At 42.6% G+C, this 17,935-nt stretch overlaps 6 protein-coding genes across 6 annotated transcripts; 2 read left to right on the forward strand and 4 right to left on the reverse strand.

The window, feature by feature from the left end:
* Window positions 1-465: 465 nt before the first annotated feature.
* On the forward strand, window positions 466-3,426 carry EAE97_001923 (uncharacterized protein; the record flags this gene model as incomplete). Its single annotated transcript, XM_038872434.1, has 1 exon — window positions 466-3,426. One exon carries the CDS (start codon window positions 466-468, stop codon window positions 3,424-3,426), a length of 2,961 nt encoding a protein of 986 aa, XP_038736992.1.
* Window positions 3,427-4,460: 1,034 nt separating this feature from the next.
* On the reverse strand, window positions 4,461-6,054 carry EAE97_001924 (uncharacterized protein; the record flags this gene model as incomplete). The annotated part of the gene is made up of 8 exons (XM_038872435.1): window positions 4,461-4,705; window positions 4,823-4,975; window positions 5,049-5,156; window positions 5,245-5,418; window positions 5,522-5,662; window positions 5,787-5,847; window positions 5,909-5,921; window positions 5,978-6,054. The coding sequence occupies 8 exons, from the start codon at window positions 6,052-6,054 to the stop codon at window positions 4,461-4,463; spliced, it is 972 nt and encodes a 323-aa protein (XP_038736993.1).
* Window positions 6,055-7,061: 1,007 nt separating this feature from the next.
* Window positions 7,062-8,074, forward strand: EAE97_001925 (uncharacterized protein; the record flags this gene model as incomplete). The annotated part of the gene is made up of 2 exons (XM_038872436.1): window positions 7,062-7,548; window positions 7,656-8,074. The coding sequence occupies 2 exons, from the start codon at window positions 7,062-7,064 to the stop codon at window positions 7,811-7,813; spliced, it is 645 nt and encodes a 214-aa protein (XP_038736994.1). The 3' UTR covers window positions 7,814-8,074.
* Window positions 8,075-8,405: 331 nt separating this feature from the next.
* Window positions 8,406-9,284, reverse strand: EAE97_001926 (uncharacterized protein; the record flags this gene model as incomplete). The annotated part of the gene is made up of 1 exon (XM_038872437.1): window positions 8,406-9,284. One exon carries the CDS (start codon window positions 9,282-9,284, stop codon window positions 8,406-8,408), a length of 879 nt encoding a protein of 292 aa, XP_038736995.1.
* A 1,007-nt stretch (window positions 9,285-10,291) lies between these two features.
* EAE97_001927 (uncharacterized protein) lies at window positions 10,292-12,391 on the reverse strand (the record flags this gene model as incomplete). Its single annotated transcript, XM_038872438.1, has 3 exons — window positions 10,292-11,292; window positions 11,422-11,587; window positions 11,642-12,391. The coding sequence occupies 3 exons, from the start codon at window positions 12,389-12,391 to the stop codon at window positions 10,292-10,294; spliced, it is 1,917 nt and encodes a 638-aa protein (XP_038736996.1).
* A 2,882-nt stretch (window positions 12,392-15,273) lies between these two features.
* On the reverse strand, window positions 15,274-16,482 carry EAE97_001928 (uncharacterized protein; the record flags this gene model as incomplete). Its single annotated transcript, XM_038872439.1, has 1 exon — window positions 15,274-16,482. One exon carries the CDS (start codon window positions 16,480-16,482, stop codon window positions 15,274-15,276), a length of 1,209 nt encoding a protein of 402 aa, XP_038736997.1.
* Between the last annotated feature and the right edge of the window lie 1,453 nt (window positions 16,483-17,935).

Raw genomic sequence — 17,935 nt, forward strand, 5'->3', positions numbered from 1 at the left:
AATTTTCTTCTCTGTTATGTTTGCTGGCTTTTCGGATCGATCCATCTACAGCTGCAGTCGGTACCTTACTACATGCGACGAACCATCAAGTCAGTTGTCAATCTTATCTCTCTGATTGCTAAGGTGATACAAAATATTAATTGATGGGGCACAGATGATAACCCTTGACATGCACTGAAATTTATTGATTGCGACGCGTCGACAGCCTTACCTTTTACTTCAGCGCGCCTTGATTTTCTTGGATGCTTTGTTTAAACCTCGAGTCCCATCTCTGCTGTGCTCTGCTCTGCTCAAATATTGAACTTTTCGAATCTATCGCATTTATTGCCAATTGCAATTTGCAATTCAATAAGGCTGGCACTTCGTAAAGTATTTCTTATCGCGATTCTGGACTTACGAACCCCCGCCCTCTAATTTCTTCGATGCGACATTTCCTACTTCTTCCTTTTTGGCACCTATCTTCCTATGGCTGCCTCTCATACCGCGACCGTTCCGGATACGCCAGACCAATATAGAAGCAACAGTATTAACAATACAATTGGGAGAACACAATTGGGTGGAGCCTGTAATTATACGGACCTAAATTTCGGAACAAAATGTGGATGTTATGAATTCTGGGCTCAACCTCAGAATTCGACGGCCAGCGCAATATTAGAGAATGGAGGGTTGCCAAGAGCGGAAGTCTGCGCATGCGGACATCATCTTTGTTTTCATGGTCGAAAATCTTCACAGCCAACAGAGGACCAGCGATCACGAGCTTTAAGTAATGTCTCGGGACTCAATTTGGAGTCTATCACTCCTATGGCTCAAGTGAACCGTCAGCCATCTACTCCCAAGAATCTCAACGGACCCGAAAATGACAACGTGGACCCCGCTCGCCGAAGTATCCAGGAAACCCTCGAATGGAGCCGGCTTGTACAATCTGAAACCGGACCAGAGGAACTCCCGCCAATTCCATCGCAGTGCTTCTTGCCTTCAGAGACTGCTTCAATGAGCTCGAGCCAGGCTAGGCGTCCTTTCTTTGGCTTGGGGCTCAATACCTTGAGTCATATTCCTCGACTCAACACGCAATTGCAAGCTGTACAAACAGGTAAGGGACGACCTATACAGGCTTATAAAACCTCTGATGGTCGAACATTTCTTGAAAGTCCTACTGAGGTATTGACAACGACACCAAGTTTGCAAGCAACCAAGAACTTCGCATTTCAAGGTGTCCCAGATGAGCAAGCTATGGATCAAACGCTGGCAAATATTAACATCAACCCTCAAGCTGCTACTTTACCTCTACGCTCCAATAGATCGCCCTCTATCCAGGCTTCTCAGACTAGACCTGGACCCAGTGATCAAGAGGATATTCTTATGGATCTCATAGCTACTTTCGATGAGCCCGATAAGCACCTTGTCCCCAGACTTCGTGATATCATAACAGATTTTCCAAATACCAAGCGCAACCATGAGGATAGAATCGATGCTCTTGAGAATACATCATTCTCGAACACTGGGTTTGAGGAGCTCCAAGGAGAAATTGATGATCATGGTGAACGTATCAATGAGCTTGAGAATAGAGTAGAAGAGCTCGAAAAGATTAATGCTGCAGCTGACGAGAGCAGTATAGGTACCAATAAAAACCTGAATGAGTCATTCGATTCTCAGGCAACCAAGACATCCTCTGCTCTCTCAGCGAATGCTAGGGGCCGCTCTGGTCTTACCTCTCGTGTGGAAAAGCTTGAAGATAGACTCACTCAGATAGAAGCTACTCTTCCACCATCATGGGATCGACCATGGGAGATTGAAGTCGTATTCTTACCATATGGACCCCAGATGATGGGAATTTGGTCTACAAATCACGCAGTATCTAAACGCTCAAGGGCTAATAGTTGCGCATCTGAAGATTGGACTCAGACTCAACAGAACGTCTTGGCTGCTGCGCAAGCCTCTCTTTGCGATCAAGGTTATTCAATGTCCTGGGAGAAGATGATGTTGAAGAAAGGAAATGCAGACGGTGATCTCTTGATGCCGAGAGCGTGTGGTGCTACCACCACAATCAATGAACGCTTAAAAAGTAGAGGTTTGGTGAAGGTGGTGCAAATCAAAGGCCCCGATGCTCGAGATGTACAAGTAGCCCTGATGTCAGCCTTCGGAGATCTTCCCAAAAAGTTATCCGAAGATATTTTCTCATCGTCCAAACATACTCCACCCCGGATTCCCAAATCCTTGGACAGCTATCTTGGACTACGCGCTGCTTGGATACCACTGAGGAAGTTACATAAAACGTCGGTTCTACGATTTCTAGATCCTTCAGAGATGGTCACTCCTGCATTGTGGACCGTGCCATTTCTTTCTTCAAGTGTGGCAATGCGCACAAAAAATATGCGGAGGCTCTATATCACACAAGCGGAAAGCTATCTTCAACATCATGTCAATCGCTCGGCAAGATGGACTTGGCAAAAGTTACGTCTGCTACCTCGAGTTCACGATGAAGATGTGGTGGAAAGCCATACACCAGAGGCTGATGCTGCTGAGACATGCTGGGCGTGGGATGAGCGCCTCGATCCGGCTGATAATGCATCATTCACTACATCTTTGAGTATCCGATTATCCCAGGAGGCAGAGGATGCTGAAATCGAGCCCAGCTCTCCATCAGACGCATATTCTGCTGTTGACACACCTATGGAGTCTTCAACTCCATCTTCGGTTGCACATTCCAGAGTACCAGGATCGTCTCCTGTCAAACAAGATCGTTATCCATATAAACCCCTTCGTACGGCTTCCATGTCCGCACTTGCCCCACTTATCACAGCTCAAATGGGAAAACGCCGAATTGGCTCCTTTGATCGTGAACCACAATCGTCTCCCCTTCAAAAGACTTCTAGCCTAAAGCGTCGCCGTACATCAAAATCACCAATTCGGCCGCGTGATGCATGGAGCATTGGCCCCTCAAGTCCGGGGATTTCTACATCGCAAGAGGTTGTAGACGGTAAGAGAGGTGTCACTCCATCCGCGTACGCTACGCCTTATAGCAATGCACCTTATGTTGATACAAATTCCCGTACAAGGAGTTTTCAAACGCAGGAAGATGCATTTGGTAACGCAACTTATAATGATATCAATATGGATGAAGGCTATGGTGATAACGTATTGAGCGATTTCGAACCATTCGCCGATGATGCATCTGATGAGGAACAGCAACTTTACGATGTTTGGGGAGGCATGGTTGATGATATTCCCAAAAAGGATTCACAATCAACAATCAAATTGCCAACAACTGATCTTGTTCCACGAGAGCCAGAGGCCATTGAAGGAGAGGATAGTGATGATAGCGATACTCCATCTGAATATCCTAGCACACAACCTGTTGGAAGATATATTAAAGGTGCCGTTTTTCAAATTCATGTTGATGAGGATTTCGAGGATGAACTTGGTTAGAATATGAAATATATTCGATAAGTATGATCCGACGATATAGTAGAGACGAGATGAGGAGTGGATATATGTTGATTTGTTATTTGACACACAGAATATGGATTTTTTTCATTACTGTTTTTGAGCCTTGGAGCGTAGCGTGGAGTAGGGGGTTGGTGCATTGGTGTTTGTTTGGATTTGTGTGTAATCTTTTACTTTTCTTTTACTTTCTGGTTCTTGAGGATTTTGGGGGGCTGGTGGTCTTTTCTTTGGATGGATATGGGATGGATGGATGGAAAAAGTATATATGAGAAGGATAGTTGTGAAGGCAGATGGAAGGGAAGGTATTTTGAAAGAAATAAGGAGAGTTGCTAAAAGAGAATCGCTTAAGAACAGCAAATGAAGAAGAGCCAATAAAGAAGACGGACAAGAGAATAAATCTGAATACAAAGAGAAGCAAATTCAAAAATGGAAGACTCAAATTGGACAGAATATTAAAGAATCGAGAACAGATTGTATACGCAGGCATGGCATGGTTTGCTATTTTACATATAGATCGAAACACGAAATGGGATACGGAATTTTACACTCATTCTTTTTTGGGGGGAGGGGGTGAGGGATTGAATGGACTATCTATGCATAAGCATTTTGACGTTGAGTGTTTGGATCTGATCTTATGGTTTCCCTTGGTTGTATATAAATGCTCCAAGTCACGATAACCGGTATATTTCCTAGATTTCAGTTCTGGGATTCTAGATTTCAGATATGAGATTTGATCCAAGGGTGTAGTATAGCATTTTGGATTTTCCCATATCCTCTTTCCTTGTCCTATCTATGCGGAAACGTACCTGTACGTCTCTTTCCCCCTTCATCTCTCTCCCCCGCCCTCATCGTGTGATTTTCCTCACGAAAAGACAGCCCGTCGATCCGTCACGCATCAACTATCCCAAAATGTGTTCCCAGCCACAAGTCCAATCTCCTATCCTATCGATTGCGCACCTACACATACAGAACCCCACACCTCCTCTACTGATCTTTTCATCTAATCATCTACTCATCTACTCACTCTTATTCCTATCATGCGCATGTATCTTCCCATTCGCATACAAATGTCCATTTCCGAATCCATTCGAGAACACATCCCCATTCCTTCCTTTCTCCTCCTCGCCTCTTCCATTTCCCATGTCCCAATTTTTTGCTACCTTTCTTCGGCCAGCCAAAATTAAACCCACAGGCCACGCGAAGCTTTTGCCTAGTTTTTGGCCTGCTTCTTCGGAGGTGAGGTATTCGACTAGTGCTATAACTATTTTTTCTGTTGTTAGAATTGTGTGTTGTATAATTTATTTTGTTGTTTACATGCTCGGTAGACTTGCTAGCTTGGAAGACTTAAAGAATGAGAATCGAAGGAAAAAGGACATACAGATATAGGCACCGATTCCTGTCAAAATATGCCACCAGCCATGCAATTCCAATACAAAGGACCAAGGCATTCCCAACGAATGCTTGGTATCGGTGAGAGATTCACAAAACTTATTATCTATATTCCAGAGAATGAAACCGGATACGAAGATTACTGAATGTGTTAGTTAGGATTATGAGAAAAGATCATGTGATGTGAGAAGAGAGTATGATGAGACACTACATACCGCCTCCATATGTAACGAGTTTCTTCACCTGTTTCTGGACCTCTACATCTGCCACGCGGAGATTGATGATACTACGTGTCTTGATGCCTACAAATGCGATTTCAATACCTATTTATGATGTGTCAGCTGCTTGTTGCCCAATTTTCTGGTTGTCCATTACACGGGAGAAGGGGACGGAGATCGAGAGAAATCTTACCGAAAAGAACGGGATGCATTAGAGTTTCGTCAGTAATACAGTGCCAGGCTACGAATGTAACCATGAAGACAAATAGAGATACTCCGGTTACAACTGTATATCTGAGTGATTTGTCATATGTGAAAACTCGATGAACGACAGTAGATGTAGCGATTAACATGGAGGTGTCGTCGACTAAGATTTATTAGTATGAATATCCATACGAGAAAGTATCAGATTAAGAGTAGATGGGATTGAGTCTCCTTGACAAGGGAAAAGAGAGAGAGATTACACATACACCATTGTGTCCAGTCTTTATTAGTTGCATGAAACAGAGCACTGAGAATACCTACTGCTGCGAGCCCGAGATAGGGTAGATTCCGCAGGATGGCATCTTGACGGTTGGAATTCGCGCGGATACCTTTGTAGGCGTAGTAAACTATAAATTGTTGGATATTAGCACTTCATCGGCTGTTGAAGTATAAAGGGACCTCGTGATTAAACACGTGAGAAGATATGATGGCGGGATACGAGAAACGGGACGAGAAGAGGGAAGAATATACGGTATGTGATATTTGTGAGCGTATTGATAAACTCGGCGATATATGTAGTTATGATATGATCCTGATCTCCATCAGTTGACTGGTACAGAATTTATTGCATCATAAATAGAGAATCTCTGTACCTCTTCGCAGAAACTATTCGAAATTAGTATGGTGAATAAGAGTAGATGGAAGTAGGAAGATATACTTACTTGGTTTGCGAGTTGATTGTGCCCCAATATGGAGGATGAGGTTCCTTTCTGTATGGTATTGACGGTATAGAAAACATTTTGTACCGGATGATCGTCGTTGATCAGAAGAAATGTATGTGTCGAATGCAAGTTGTAGTCCAACAAAAATCGCAATCCTTTTGAAATCCAAGAGAACCGTAACTCGTGGATGAAGTTAAGAATACAAACGTAAGATTGATTACCTTGTAATAAGTGAATAGATGAATCTTCTTCCACAAACTTCGAAAGATATTCCAGAGAAATCAAATCAATATATGCTCAAACTCCAAACCAACAAAACTGTTTTCTATACTGTAGTAAGTGTATGTATGTAATGTATACCTGATCTATACGAGATATCTCATCATCCTTATGCTCACATCCACATTTCAAAATCTGGTTTCGGGTAAGTTGGCTGTATATATGTAGCCTTTTGAGAAAAAGAAAATCGCACGGGAACCGGTGGAGTAACTTGAGCGTCATTTTCAATGTGCACCAAAGGATATTGCCTGAATGCGAGACACTATTGATTGATTGGTACGTATATATTGTCATGTTTTTATAGCAGGGGTTTGGATGATATTGCTATATGCATTTGCATTTATAGATCATGACAATGTTATTCATGCATACACGTGGTGTGTGGACTGGATTACATTATGATATTTATATTTGATATGTTGTGTGTGAAAATGATGCTGTAAAATAGAAAGTTATTACATGATGGATATATTTTTATAAAGAATGAAGATATACTTCACATTGCCGTCTCGAACAAAACCACAGTAGACCGACTCATCAACCCGTCCATCACTCCAAAGGACGGGAAATACCGAAGAAGACTCCCAAACTTTATTATTAGAATACATCTACGAGTACGGTCTACGTACTCCGAAGATTCGTAGACATCGGCCAATCCATCTCCAAATGTTCCGACCACCAAACTCACCCAATCACGGCACACTCCATCTCGCTGACCCCATATCTTATCCTCTAACCTCGGTTCAATTCCTCCCAAAGCCATCGAACCAATACTAAAATCACGACCTCCCCAAAATCCGGGGAAATGCCCTCCTCTTATTTCTCCCTCCCCAACATCGGAACTGCCAATCTCACTGCTATCATCGCCACATCTTCCCTCTACGTCTACTTAATCGCATTACATCAACACCAGCAAAAACAATTACTAGCAGACCAGGAACGCGAACAAGAACGCGCACGATTATCTCAATTACAAGCACAATCTCAGAAACAGAAACAGAAAATCCAGACACAGCCTCCGAATTCACGAGGAGGATATACCGATTCACAAAGTTCGAGTGGAAGTAGACCAAGAAGATATTCTGAAAACCAATCGCAAATCGGAAATCAAGACCGGAGACAATATTCCGGTTCCAATTCCCAACCCAATTCAAATACATACACAAATACATATCGTCCTCCCCCATTCGGCAAAATGTCCAAAACCTTTTCTCCCTCGGAAGTCGCCGCTCATAAAGATGCCGAAAATGGCATGTACTTGATTATCGATGAGAATGTATATGATGTTACCAGTATGTTCAATTTCTCCTTTTATTCCAATTATCCGAAATCCCCCTTTTCCCTACACCCATAACTACCTTCCCCCTTCAACCTGCGGTCAAACTAACTCTTCCACCAGATTTCCTCGAAGAACATCCCGGCGGTGCGAAGATCCTTAAACGTGTTGCAGGTAAAGATGCTTCGAAACAGTTTTGGAAATATCATAATGAGAGTGTGTTGAAGAAGTATGGGGAGAAATTGAAGATTGGAGCGGTGGGAGAGAAGGCTAAGTTATAGATGGATTTTGAGAGGATGACTGGATTGGAGTTTGGGTGTTGGGTAAGGGGGGGAAGATGGGGAATGCAAGCGGACTTGTGTGGAGTTAGATGATAGGGAGTAGATATCGGATAATTATATACATACCCATGAGATGCGATGAGATGAGATGAATTGGGGATAATAGAAGATAATATAAGAAGAGAAGAGAAGACATATGCATATACATCAGATGAGTATTATTAAAAAGATTGAGTTTAATAGACAAGTTTAGTTCATTGACCATGTTACTATCTCTTCCGCTGGATCATGAAATCTACAGGTAGCAAAGCAAGAACATCAAAAACGCCCACGTCAAGTGATGAAAGCGAGTTCAGTTTTTTAAATTTCGTCGCATTTGGTTGGTATTCTATCACTACCCGACCTAGGTATTGCTGACTTTCCAGCATGAGAAGAAAAGTTCTGCAATTATTCATGTTTCCCTTCCCTTTCTCACCATCTCATTTCCGTGGTGAACCAGGAATTCCATTCAAAAGCATCGTAATCTCATAATTCGTTCGCGCTAGAGTGGTCGCATTTCTGTAATCATAATTCATCCCCGTCACAATACCACCTAACACATCAATCCTCCCAACATCAAACCCCCACCCAATCCCATCGCCAATGGCAATCCTGCTCCCCCTCCATACCCTCTCGCGTAGCTCCTATTATACGGCATCCCCGGTCTTCCATACGTACCCATTCCCATCGCATACGGACTCGGTCCAAACGCACCACCACCAGGCATAAATGGGTTATACCCATATCCTCCCGCAGGATACATACCCAATCTCGTGGTTCCCGCACCGGCCATTCCCGAAGACGGATAATACCCTGCAGTATTTCTCGGAGGTTCAATATACACATCCTTCCCCTGGCGATCTTTACCCAGAAGTTGTGGTTCGCCTGTCTGAATCGCTTTGCGCATGGCATCTCGAATAGCTTGATGACGTCGATACATCGCAGCTTCTTCTTCTTCTCTCTTTCTACGACGGGCTTCTCGCTCAGGATGCGTGGAATTGGTTAATTTATCTTTCATTTTCCGACCTAGTTTGTGGATGCCAGTGGGATTTTGCTCATTGGGACGAGCGTTCTGAGAACGTGCAGGAAGAGCAGAGTCGTCGTCTGTGCTTTCAGCTTCGAGGTCAGCGTCGCTGGGAACCCGGTGTAGACCTTCGATTCGTTGGCGTTCATTGGGTGAGAGAGAAGAGAGATACTCGTCGTCGTCGTAGGGATGTCGCCAGATGGAGCGGGGAGGGTTTTGTCGCGTGTCGACGAAGAATTGATGATTGCTTTCTGTGTCGTATTGACGAATCCAGCCGGGAGGAAGAGAGCGTGCTTCGTCTTCCATGGAACGACGACTTTGAGGAGGAATACCACTTCGGGTTTTGTGGGGGTGGTTGGAAGTGGCACTCTCCGTGTAGGGTGGTGGTGGTTCGGTGGGATTAGACATTGTGATGTGATGTGATATGATGATTGTGTTCTTCAGAGGTAGATATTTCGAGCACTCTTAATGCTCGTATGTGAAAGTTAACGTAGGTATCGTAGAACTTTTAATCTGAAAGATTTCAATATTGTAAAACCTGTATCAAGTTTCCAAAGATATATGTAGCAGTAGTTTCTCGATTTTGACCTTACCCCAAGCTTTGTCTGGGGCAAATGCTCCGAAATGACGTCATTAACAGCTACTCCTCCTGTGGCTATTCATTATACACCTATCAAATTTCTTTATCAATCGCACTTGCCACAGGCACAGCCATCAGCGGCGGTTACTAATCAATTCGAATGGAAGGTTTCATTGGAACTCTGTGGATATTGTTGTGGCGGTGCAACATAGCCAGAAACGACGAGACGGGCGTGGAGAATCGTGATGATGGTTGTGGGCATTTTGTACCACAATATTATGCAACTCGAACCACGATTTCCAGAACAGTATTCCTCACTCAATCTTCTAGATGCCCTTATGCCTAAGAACAGATAATTCATCTCAATCAAAGTTCTTCTCAAAGGCACGCTAAAGACAATCAGTCGGCGTTATCAGCTCAAGGCAAGAGAGATTGAGCAGAAAGTTGTACTAACTAATTTGGACATCAAGGTGTTTGATTCCCTGTGTACAATGTGATTTATTGAGACGAACTTTATCCTATCACTTCCTGGTTTGATGAGGAAGAATTCTTGTTTGTATACACTGCAACGAATGGGAAGCATCTGCAGCTAATCTTTCCAAAGAGTATCGAAGAGGGTCTAACATTAGGAAAGTTTGCTCTTATGATAGGCATTCTCCGTAGAAGATAGATCTGACGATGTATTATTTCCGAAATACTGATCATTTTGTTTGGCAAGAAAATGGCAACCGATGAAGAGGAGATAATTCTGACGCCAATCATAACGGCAGGCAAGGTGGGACGAATTGACCCGCCTTGTGGATGGAAAATTAGGTACTCAATCTTGTGTTACGCTTTACTCGAGACAGATACGCTGCCTCGTACATTTTTGACCAAAAAAAAGTTTATCTTTGATGTTGAAAGGCAATATTTCCTCATCAATTGTGGCACCCTTGATGTTGACGAACCTGCGCTTCCAGACGTCTGCGACCGTTATGCAACCTATTCCTGTGAAGCTTTGATCACCTTTTCGGAGAACTATGATGCTGCGAATATAGAAAGACTCTTGAGCTTCAACGGTAACAAAAAGACCAAATGTTTGATCTTCAGCCTTAGGCTCAATATCCAACTTTGAGCGAATTACAGTAAAGATCTCTGGGGAAACCTCAAACACGCAATGGTGGTGTGATGTCCTGATATCCAGGTTGGGAAGCTCACCAGTACTCTGTAGTTGCTGTGTCCCGTCGATAATACTTCGTGCTTGCTTCTGAGTGGCGAACTTGAGTTCAAACACCGCGCCCGTCACATGCAAACGCTTTGTTTCCTGGTCGCAGTAATCAGTCAACTTGTCTAGAAACGCAACAGAAATTGGTGCATATTCTGATTCGGTAGTACAGTAACCATAGTCAACAACAAAGGGTTTATCTCCAAGCTCGATACCTCCCTCCCATCCAGACCATGACCAGGTAGGAAAGTCCGGTCTTTGTTGTTTGGGTGGTTCTATATGATACCAATCTAGAATTGGAACGCCTTCTCGGAGAGGCAACCCCCAGATGTGACTCGGCAGCGAAATACTTCGCGAAACCGATCTTAGCTTTGACGGCACTTGAGAGACCAAGGCTGCATTCTGTCGTTCATACTCCGCAAGAACACCAAGGAAGGCATTGAGGGAGTCTCGGGGGTAAGATAAGTCTCGCCGAGTGTATTCGGCAACTAGGACTCGGAGCCCAAAATAATTTGTATCCGTTATAAAATATCTCGGAAGAAACCTCCAGTTGTTCATGGAAGCTGCTGTGTTCGGGGAAACTAGCTGCTGTACAGATTCTTCTGTATATCTCTCTCTACAGTGATACGACACTCCTCTGTCAGTGAAAACAAGACACCGTGTTTATAGTAGACCCTCTTGATACGTCCAGCCTCTCTGTACCCAGGTAGACGTCCGAATAGAGTCAATAATCGATGTTAGCTCTAGAAAGATGCATTCACCAATTTCAGTCTCCATTTGGGCTACACGAGAAATAGTACTTATTCCAGGTAGCCCATCAGCAGCCGTGTTTCCAGCGGCTGCAATGATGGTTACATAGGCCTGAGAATAAATTTTATCCATGGAATGGATCAGTCGGTGTTTCTCTGAGTCATCCTGTGGAATACACTATATTGGTAGTTTAGCGGTTCCCGGACCACAATGGCTTAGTCGGTAACTCACGTATTTGTCAACCCAGAGAAATCTCAGGCCTAACTTCACGGTAACCTTAATAGCGTCCTTGATCACAGGTGCAACTTCGGTGCCAGTGTCTTGTGCACTTCCCCAAACGTAAGACAAGGCAATATACTGACATGGTTTGGGCGCAGAAACGATCGAAAGAGTCGACGAGCCGGCCAGACAATCAATGACGAGAAGCCCAGGCACAAGTAGCGAGTGTATACTGAGACAGCTCGCATGCCGTTTGCAACATTCCGGGATGGCATTTTGCATCCAACCAAAATCCTCGACGAAACATGGTATCTTAAAGGGTGCAGGGTCTTCTCCGGAACCGAACAACGCAATATACCGCTTACCCTGCTCATAACTCCGATCCCGACCAGTTTTGTTGTCGAATGTATGCCAACTACCGATTTTCAAAAGTGAAAGACTGCCTTGGCATGTCGGGGGGTAAAGTAGCACTTGGTTTTCAAGTGTCGTGACTTCAAGGTGGTGGACGTTGGAATTTCTCCTTTCCCATTCTTCGCTGTCATCGTTCTTGATGATGGAAAGAATTCGACAACATCTACATTTTGAATATTTCAACTGTTCGTGACTCTTTTCCATAGTCCGAACGAGACGCCCTAAAGGACCACTGACAGTTTCGTAATAAACTCGTTTACGGTTAAATTCTGGGTCCAGGGGCCGCTCAACGAGATCTTTCCAATCCACCTGTTGACAATCCGAACATAGCGATTCATCTTTGAAAGACATCCTTCTGATTCTGACAGCCGTTTAATGTTTCTTATATTGTTCTTTTCTGGTGATCAGGTCGAGAGGTGTATCAAGATATACCTAGCTTAATACATACACAAGAGAGGAAGACACACATAACAAGAAATACACAGAATAAGATAGAGTGTTTTAACAATCACGAAGAATCTCGATCGCTTGAAGGTGGGTTTTTGATATTGAAAGAATGCGGTAAATCTTTGTAGCCTCTGGAATCTCTGTTAAAATAATACTTTCAACTCGTGGTGTGCTTATGTGGTATTAGCCGGTTGAAGGTTGGTATTGGACCGCATGCATGTGTATATGTTGGCAATGGCGTTCCGCTGATTGCTGTTTCATCGCTTTTACAGTCATCGACCACTCATACTTGACGGACCCCACTTTTACACTAAAACACACCTATTTGAATAATTAATAATTGATTCAAATAATAATAAAATAGTCTATAAACTTTATTGAATTTTTATTTAGAATTTAAAGAATAAACTAAAATTTAGAATTTATTTTTATCAATTTTTTGTTTTGAAATGTAAAGCTTGAAAATTAGTCAATTGTATTTTAGATCTATTTTACTAGTAAAATCCCAAAAAAATCTATACATTTTCTTCAATTCTATATTATTCAATCAAAAAATTCTTTTGAAATATAAAAGTTTTATTTATACATTCTAATAATAAAAATCTTTTATGTTTCAAAAAGAATTTATAATAAATCCTATATTTTCTATTAATGTATTGAAGTAAAATATATGTGTTTTAGTGTAAAAGTGGGGTCTGTCAAGTATGAGTGGCCTAGTACTGTATCTGGGCTTTGAGTTCGCAGCTTTATTGTGTGAACAAGGGTATTCACTTCAAAGGAATGACTTCAATACAATGGCTACTGTATCAAAGGGATTAAGCGAATGCGAAAGAGACTAGCTCTTTCAGTAGTGCCTATATAAGGCCTACTACTTTCCCACTTAGCTAGCTCTTTAGATAGAATACAATTAGACATACAGGACCTACAATACGTGGGTGCTACGTCTTCCGTATCCTTCTCGAACCAACATTTATTGAGCCTGAAATGGATCTCTTTCGCTAGGGATGTGGAAGCATGGGGCTGTGGTTTGATACTTTGTGAATTCTTCATTGTTTTTGAGTTGATTTAGTTCTGTGCTATCTCTTTGTAGGTATGTATAGGCGACATTTGTATCAATATACATGATTACATCGACTCTATCAGATGAAATGTGAGGCGGGACTAGGACTAGGACTAGGACTAGGATACATGTTGTCGTTTGTCATATTGGCGGCGAATACTCAATACGAGGTTGGGAGATCGCGCCGGATACTGTGATTATTGAATTGGTATATCAGTTATGTGTGACGATCTATGTAGGAAGGCTTGATAGATAGATGGTACAATAATACAATACGTATGTTTTAAACTTTGAATGTGAACCGTAGAACATCTCTCCACTATGCTATGCTATGCAATGCAGACAGAGTGACATACTCCATACACGCACCACGAAACCAGTTCCAAAAAATCAATATTCGATACCATACCATACCATACAATCTCCAAAATTCAAAATTCAAACACTAAACCACCCCCCTTTCCCAAGCTTGAAACTCAGAATTCGTTAAATAAAATTTTAGAAAACAAAATAAGAGAAAATAAGAAAAAACAAGAAAAAAAAAAAAACACATACCTCCTATCTCACTATAAAAAATAGAAGAATAATATTCTGATAGTAGAACAAAAATAAGATCTATGAGCAGAACTCTACTCGAGTATAGAAAACTTGTTTTATATGTCTAGGTAGGTAGTTATTGATTTTGATTTTGATTACTCACGCGTATCTATCTGTGTGGAATATTGAGATGGGTATATCATCGTATAATCTAGGTAGGTATTGAAGTATTCTGTGTATAGAGAAGAGGGAAGGTAACAGGTGCGTAATGTTGTTGAGTTGAGTGGTTGTGGAGTTTAATGAATTGTGTGGTGGGATGGGTTGATGTTGAAGTTGAAGTTGGACTGAAACTGGAAGTTCGTCTTGGGGGATGCTTTGATTTGGGGGGGAGGGTGGAATAGTATATTAGTAGTATATATATGTGTGTATCTGTAGATGAGAGTAGATGAGAGTAGATGAGAATAGATGAGAATAGATAAGAATAGACAGAAACAGATAAATAAATAATATATCAAGTAATTAAATCAAGGAATAATCAAACCAAGAATTATCAATCAATCAATCACTCAATCAAGAAAGAGACAACAGAAACTTAAATACTTCAGAGAGGTGATAGGTATAACATTGTCCGCTGTAGTAAGATAGATAGATAGGTAGGTAGGTAACTATCCAATTACCGTCCTTCCTTCCCTCCCTCCCATTCCACACAAAGATAAGTGAGTGATTTGGAATCCCCAGACCCATTTATACAACAATTCCTTCTATCTTTCTTCCTTCCATCCTTCCTTTCTTGCTACCTAGCATCCTATTCATAATTCGTGCATGCCTCCATCACTCCATCCATTGCTAATCCGTAAACACGTGAAACCCGCCAATCAATCAATCAATCAATCAATCAAGCCACCCACTCCTCATCCTCATCACTATCGCGATGAGAATTGAAAACCCAAAGAAAGGGGGAGAAAAAAATCTATAGTAACTCCAAGCAAACAAACAAATAAACCACTTGAGAAGCGCTATACAAATTTGGATAGGATGTGTTATCGCTAGTCCAAAAAAGCATGTATGGGATTTCTTCGCTCTCCAAAAACCCCTTCCAAAAAAAAAAGAAAATCGGTAGAACCTCCATCCATGCCTCCACCCATCCTTATGAAAACGCCAGAATTGGATTGTAAAACGATAAACCAATTTATGCCAGGTCTCCGATTTGCAAAACTCCTATAAGTTCGAGATCGTCCATGACCGCCAGGATAGTATTCTCAGAGTTTGTGCTGCTCTTTTCCGAGCCAGACTTTACGTACATCTCCTTCGCAGCAGCGACTTCCGTTTCAGCTGAAATGGTAATCCATCTAGTACTTGGGATCATCAAGCCCTTGATGGAAGAAGCTTGTGAATCCATATCGGCTTTTCCAAGCTGTTTGATGGAGCGAGGTGGAACGACGATATCGGTGCCACATCTCGCCCATCCGGATTCGGAGCCATACGCTTTGATGAGAAGATCTGCTCCGGTGTTTGGTCCACTGCCCAGATCGGGCATGTCGGCGAGACAGATGGCGATATCGGATACTTTTTGGGGTGGTTTGAAGGCCGCGCCAATGGCACCACCAGGATGGTATTTAGAAAAGACGGTGGAGATGTTTCCGTGGATTTCTCGGGCAATGACTAGAGCGAGAGCATCGCCTACGGCAATTGCCATCGTGGTAGATGTGGTTGGGGCTGCACAGCCAAATGATACTGTTTCTGGTTCAAAAGTGGGTGCGGGCAGTAAGATAGTTTTTGGTCGACGTCTGATGATTTCGCAATTGGATCGATGGGTGTGACCGGTCAGGATGATCATGGGAAGAGATGAATCGAGATGAGGAAGTAACTCGAGTAATTCGGGGGTTTTGCCCGAGAAAGACACGAGGAGAATAGTATCATATTTGGTGATGGCTCCAAGATCTCCGTGTACCGCTTCGGTGGCGTGGATAAAAACGGCTTGGATAGCGACACTACGCATTGTCGCGACGAGTTTCTGAGCAATGTAGCCACTCTTTCCTACACCGCAGATGACGAGCTTTCCTCTCTCGCCAATGGATCTTTTGATCGCATCCACAGCATGATTGAATCCATCTCTTGCAACTGGATCGGTGTCATACAGCATAGTTAATGATGATAGTGATGTTGCTTCTGTACTAAGAACATGCACTGCTCCTGATAAGCGTTGACTAAAGGGTGGACATCCCTCTTCTATTTCTAGGGGGGTCAATGACATCAGGTCGTCCAGTGGAGGAGGAAGTTCGTCGCATGGTGTACTTGGGGTTGGTGGCGACGGTGGAGCGGAAGCCGGAAGGCAAGTGTGAGGTGCAGAATTGAGAAGGTACACTTCGCTATTTTGAACGGGATGATCGTAAGCCATTGTTGGTATGTGGTAGCAAAAAGTGTAAATTTAAATAAATGGTGCGTGATGATATGATACGGTATTAAGCTTCCAGAGCCGATTGATGGTATATAGACGATGGACAGGTCCGCTGCTTTGAATAAAGGTTATATGGCTTTGAAAAAACAATTAAAGCTATTATCCGATATGAGATGTCTTAATTAAAAATGTTAGCCAGAACAAGTAAGGATAGAGACTTCAATAACTTTTTTTTTACCTTTCTAAATTCGTCGGATGGCCTTGGTTATGTTCTAAGATGATATCGTGGACGTGAAAGAGTCTAACGGGCTACAGCGTGGGTAAGAGTTATGACTAGGATATCTCAGACGATAGCTCCACGTAATGGGAAGTTTCGGTGCTTCAAATAGAACGGAAAGTGAATCGACGTTTACGGATCATTCTGAAAGTATTGTAGAAGGGTGCCATGGGGGGGATTTGAATATAATAAGAGACGAATAAGGTTTGTGGAACAGATGTTGTGGATAGAACCGATTGGTGGGACGACCGTGAAGGGGAGAAGAGGGGAGGGGGGTGGAATACCTTTATTGATAAACAAATTGCAAGGGGGGACCGCTTAGGTGAGGATATGAGAGAGAGCACTGAAGACTGGACACTGAGCAGTGGTGCACTTTAGAGGTGGGCCGTGGCTTAAAATTGTCTGGTCTTGATATCGGTATGCTAGGTACTAGGTAGGCTAGTTGGTACCGTATATAGTCTGTCTGTCTGTATTTGATAAAGTCGATGGATAAGAATACGATTTCTTCGATCTCAGTCGATGATCGAGGGGCTTGAGATTAGTTTTTAAATATGAGAAGGATCTTGCCGTTCCTGTCTAGACGAGCTCTAGCTAGGTATGGAAGCTAGAGAAGAAGAACAGAAGATGAATGGACTACGGATGGCAGGGAAGTGAGGGAGCTAAAAGAAAAGCCGACAATTAGACTTTCTAAAGTAGGTACTGCGTACATCATACATGGTAGTAGTAGGTCGTAGTAGTGAGTAGTAGTTGGTTAGTAGTACCTATGTGAGTAATAGTTGGATGGCATGTATACGACCAAGTAGTTCATCTAGGTGTTGTCGGCATTGTTGTTCTGAGGGTAGATCCAAGTCCCAAGTTATTTGTATTGATCTCATTAGTATCATCGATTACCGGTAAATGGTAATGTCTAATAGTATATCGTATAGTTAGCTTTCACGATAAAGGATTTCGTCCGATTTGAGCCGATTGATTAGTTTCCTTATTTATCGAGAGTATAATCGGATACCGGTAGTCGATGGCTAGATAGCCAGGTACCTAATCTCCTGGGTAGTATAGATCACTTTACGATAGAGACCTTTGATATCGTCGAGAGACTTTACCTGGGTCGATACAGTATGGAAAAGACTACCTACCTCCCTCACTATTCCCTCCCTAGCTAACGCAATTTCTCTTCTA

Source organism: Botrytis byssoidea (genome assembly GCF_014898295.1).
Source record: "Botrytis byssoidea strain MUCL 94 chromosome Unknown BBYS_003, whole genome shotgun sequence".
In the NCBI taxonomy this organism is placed as follows: domain Eukaryota; kingdom Fungi; phylum Ascomycota; class Leotiomycetes; order Helotiales; family Sclerotiniaceae; genus Botrytis; species Botrytis byssoidea.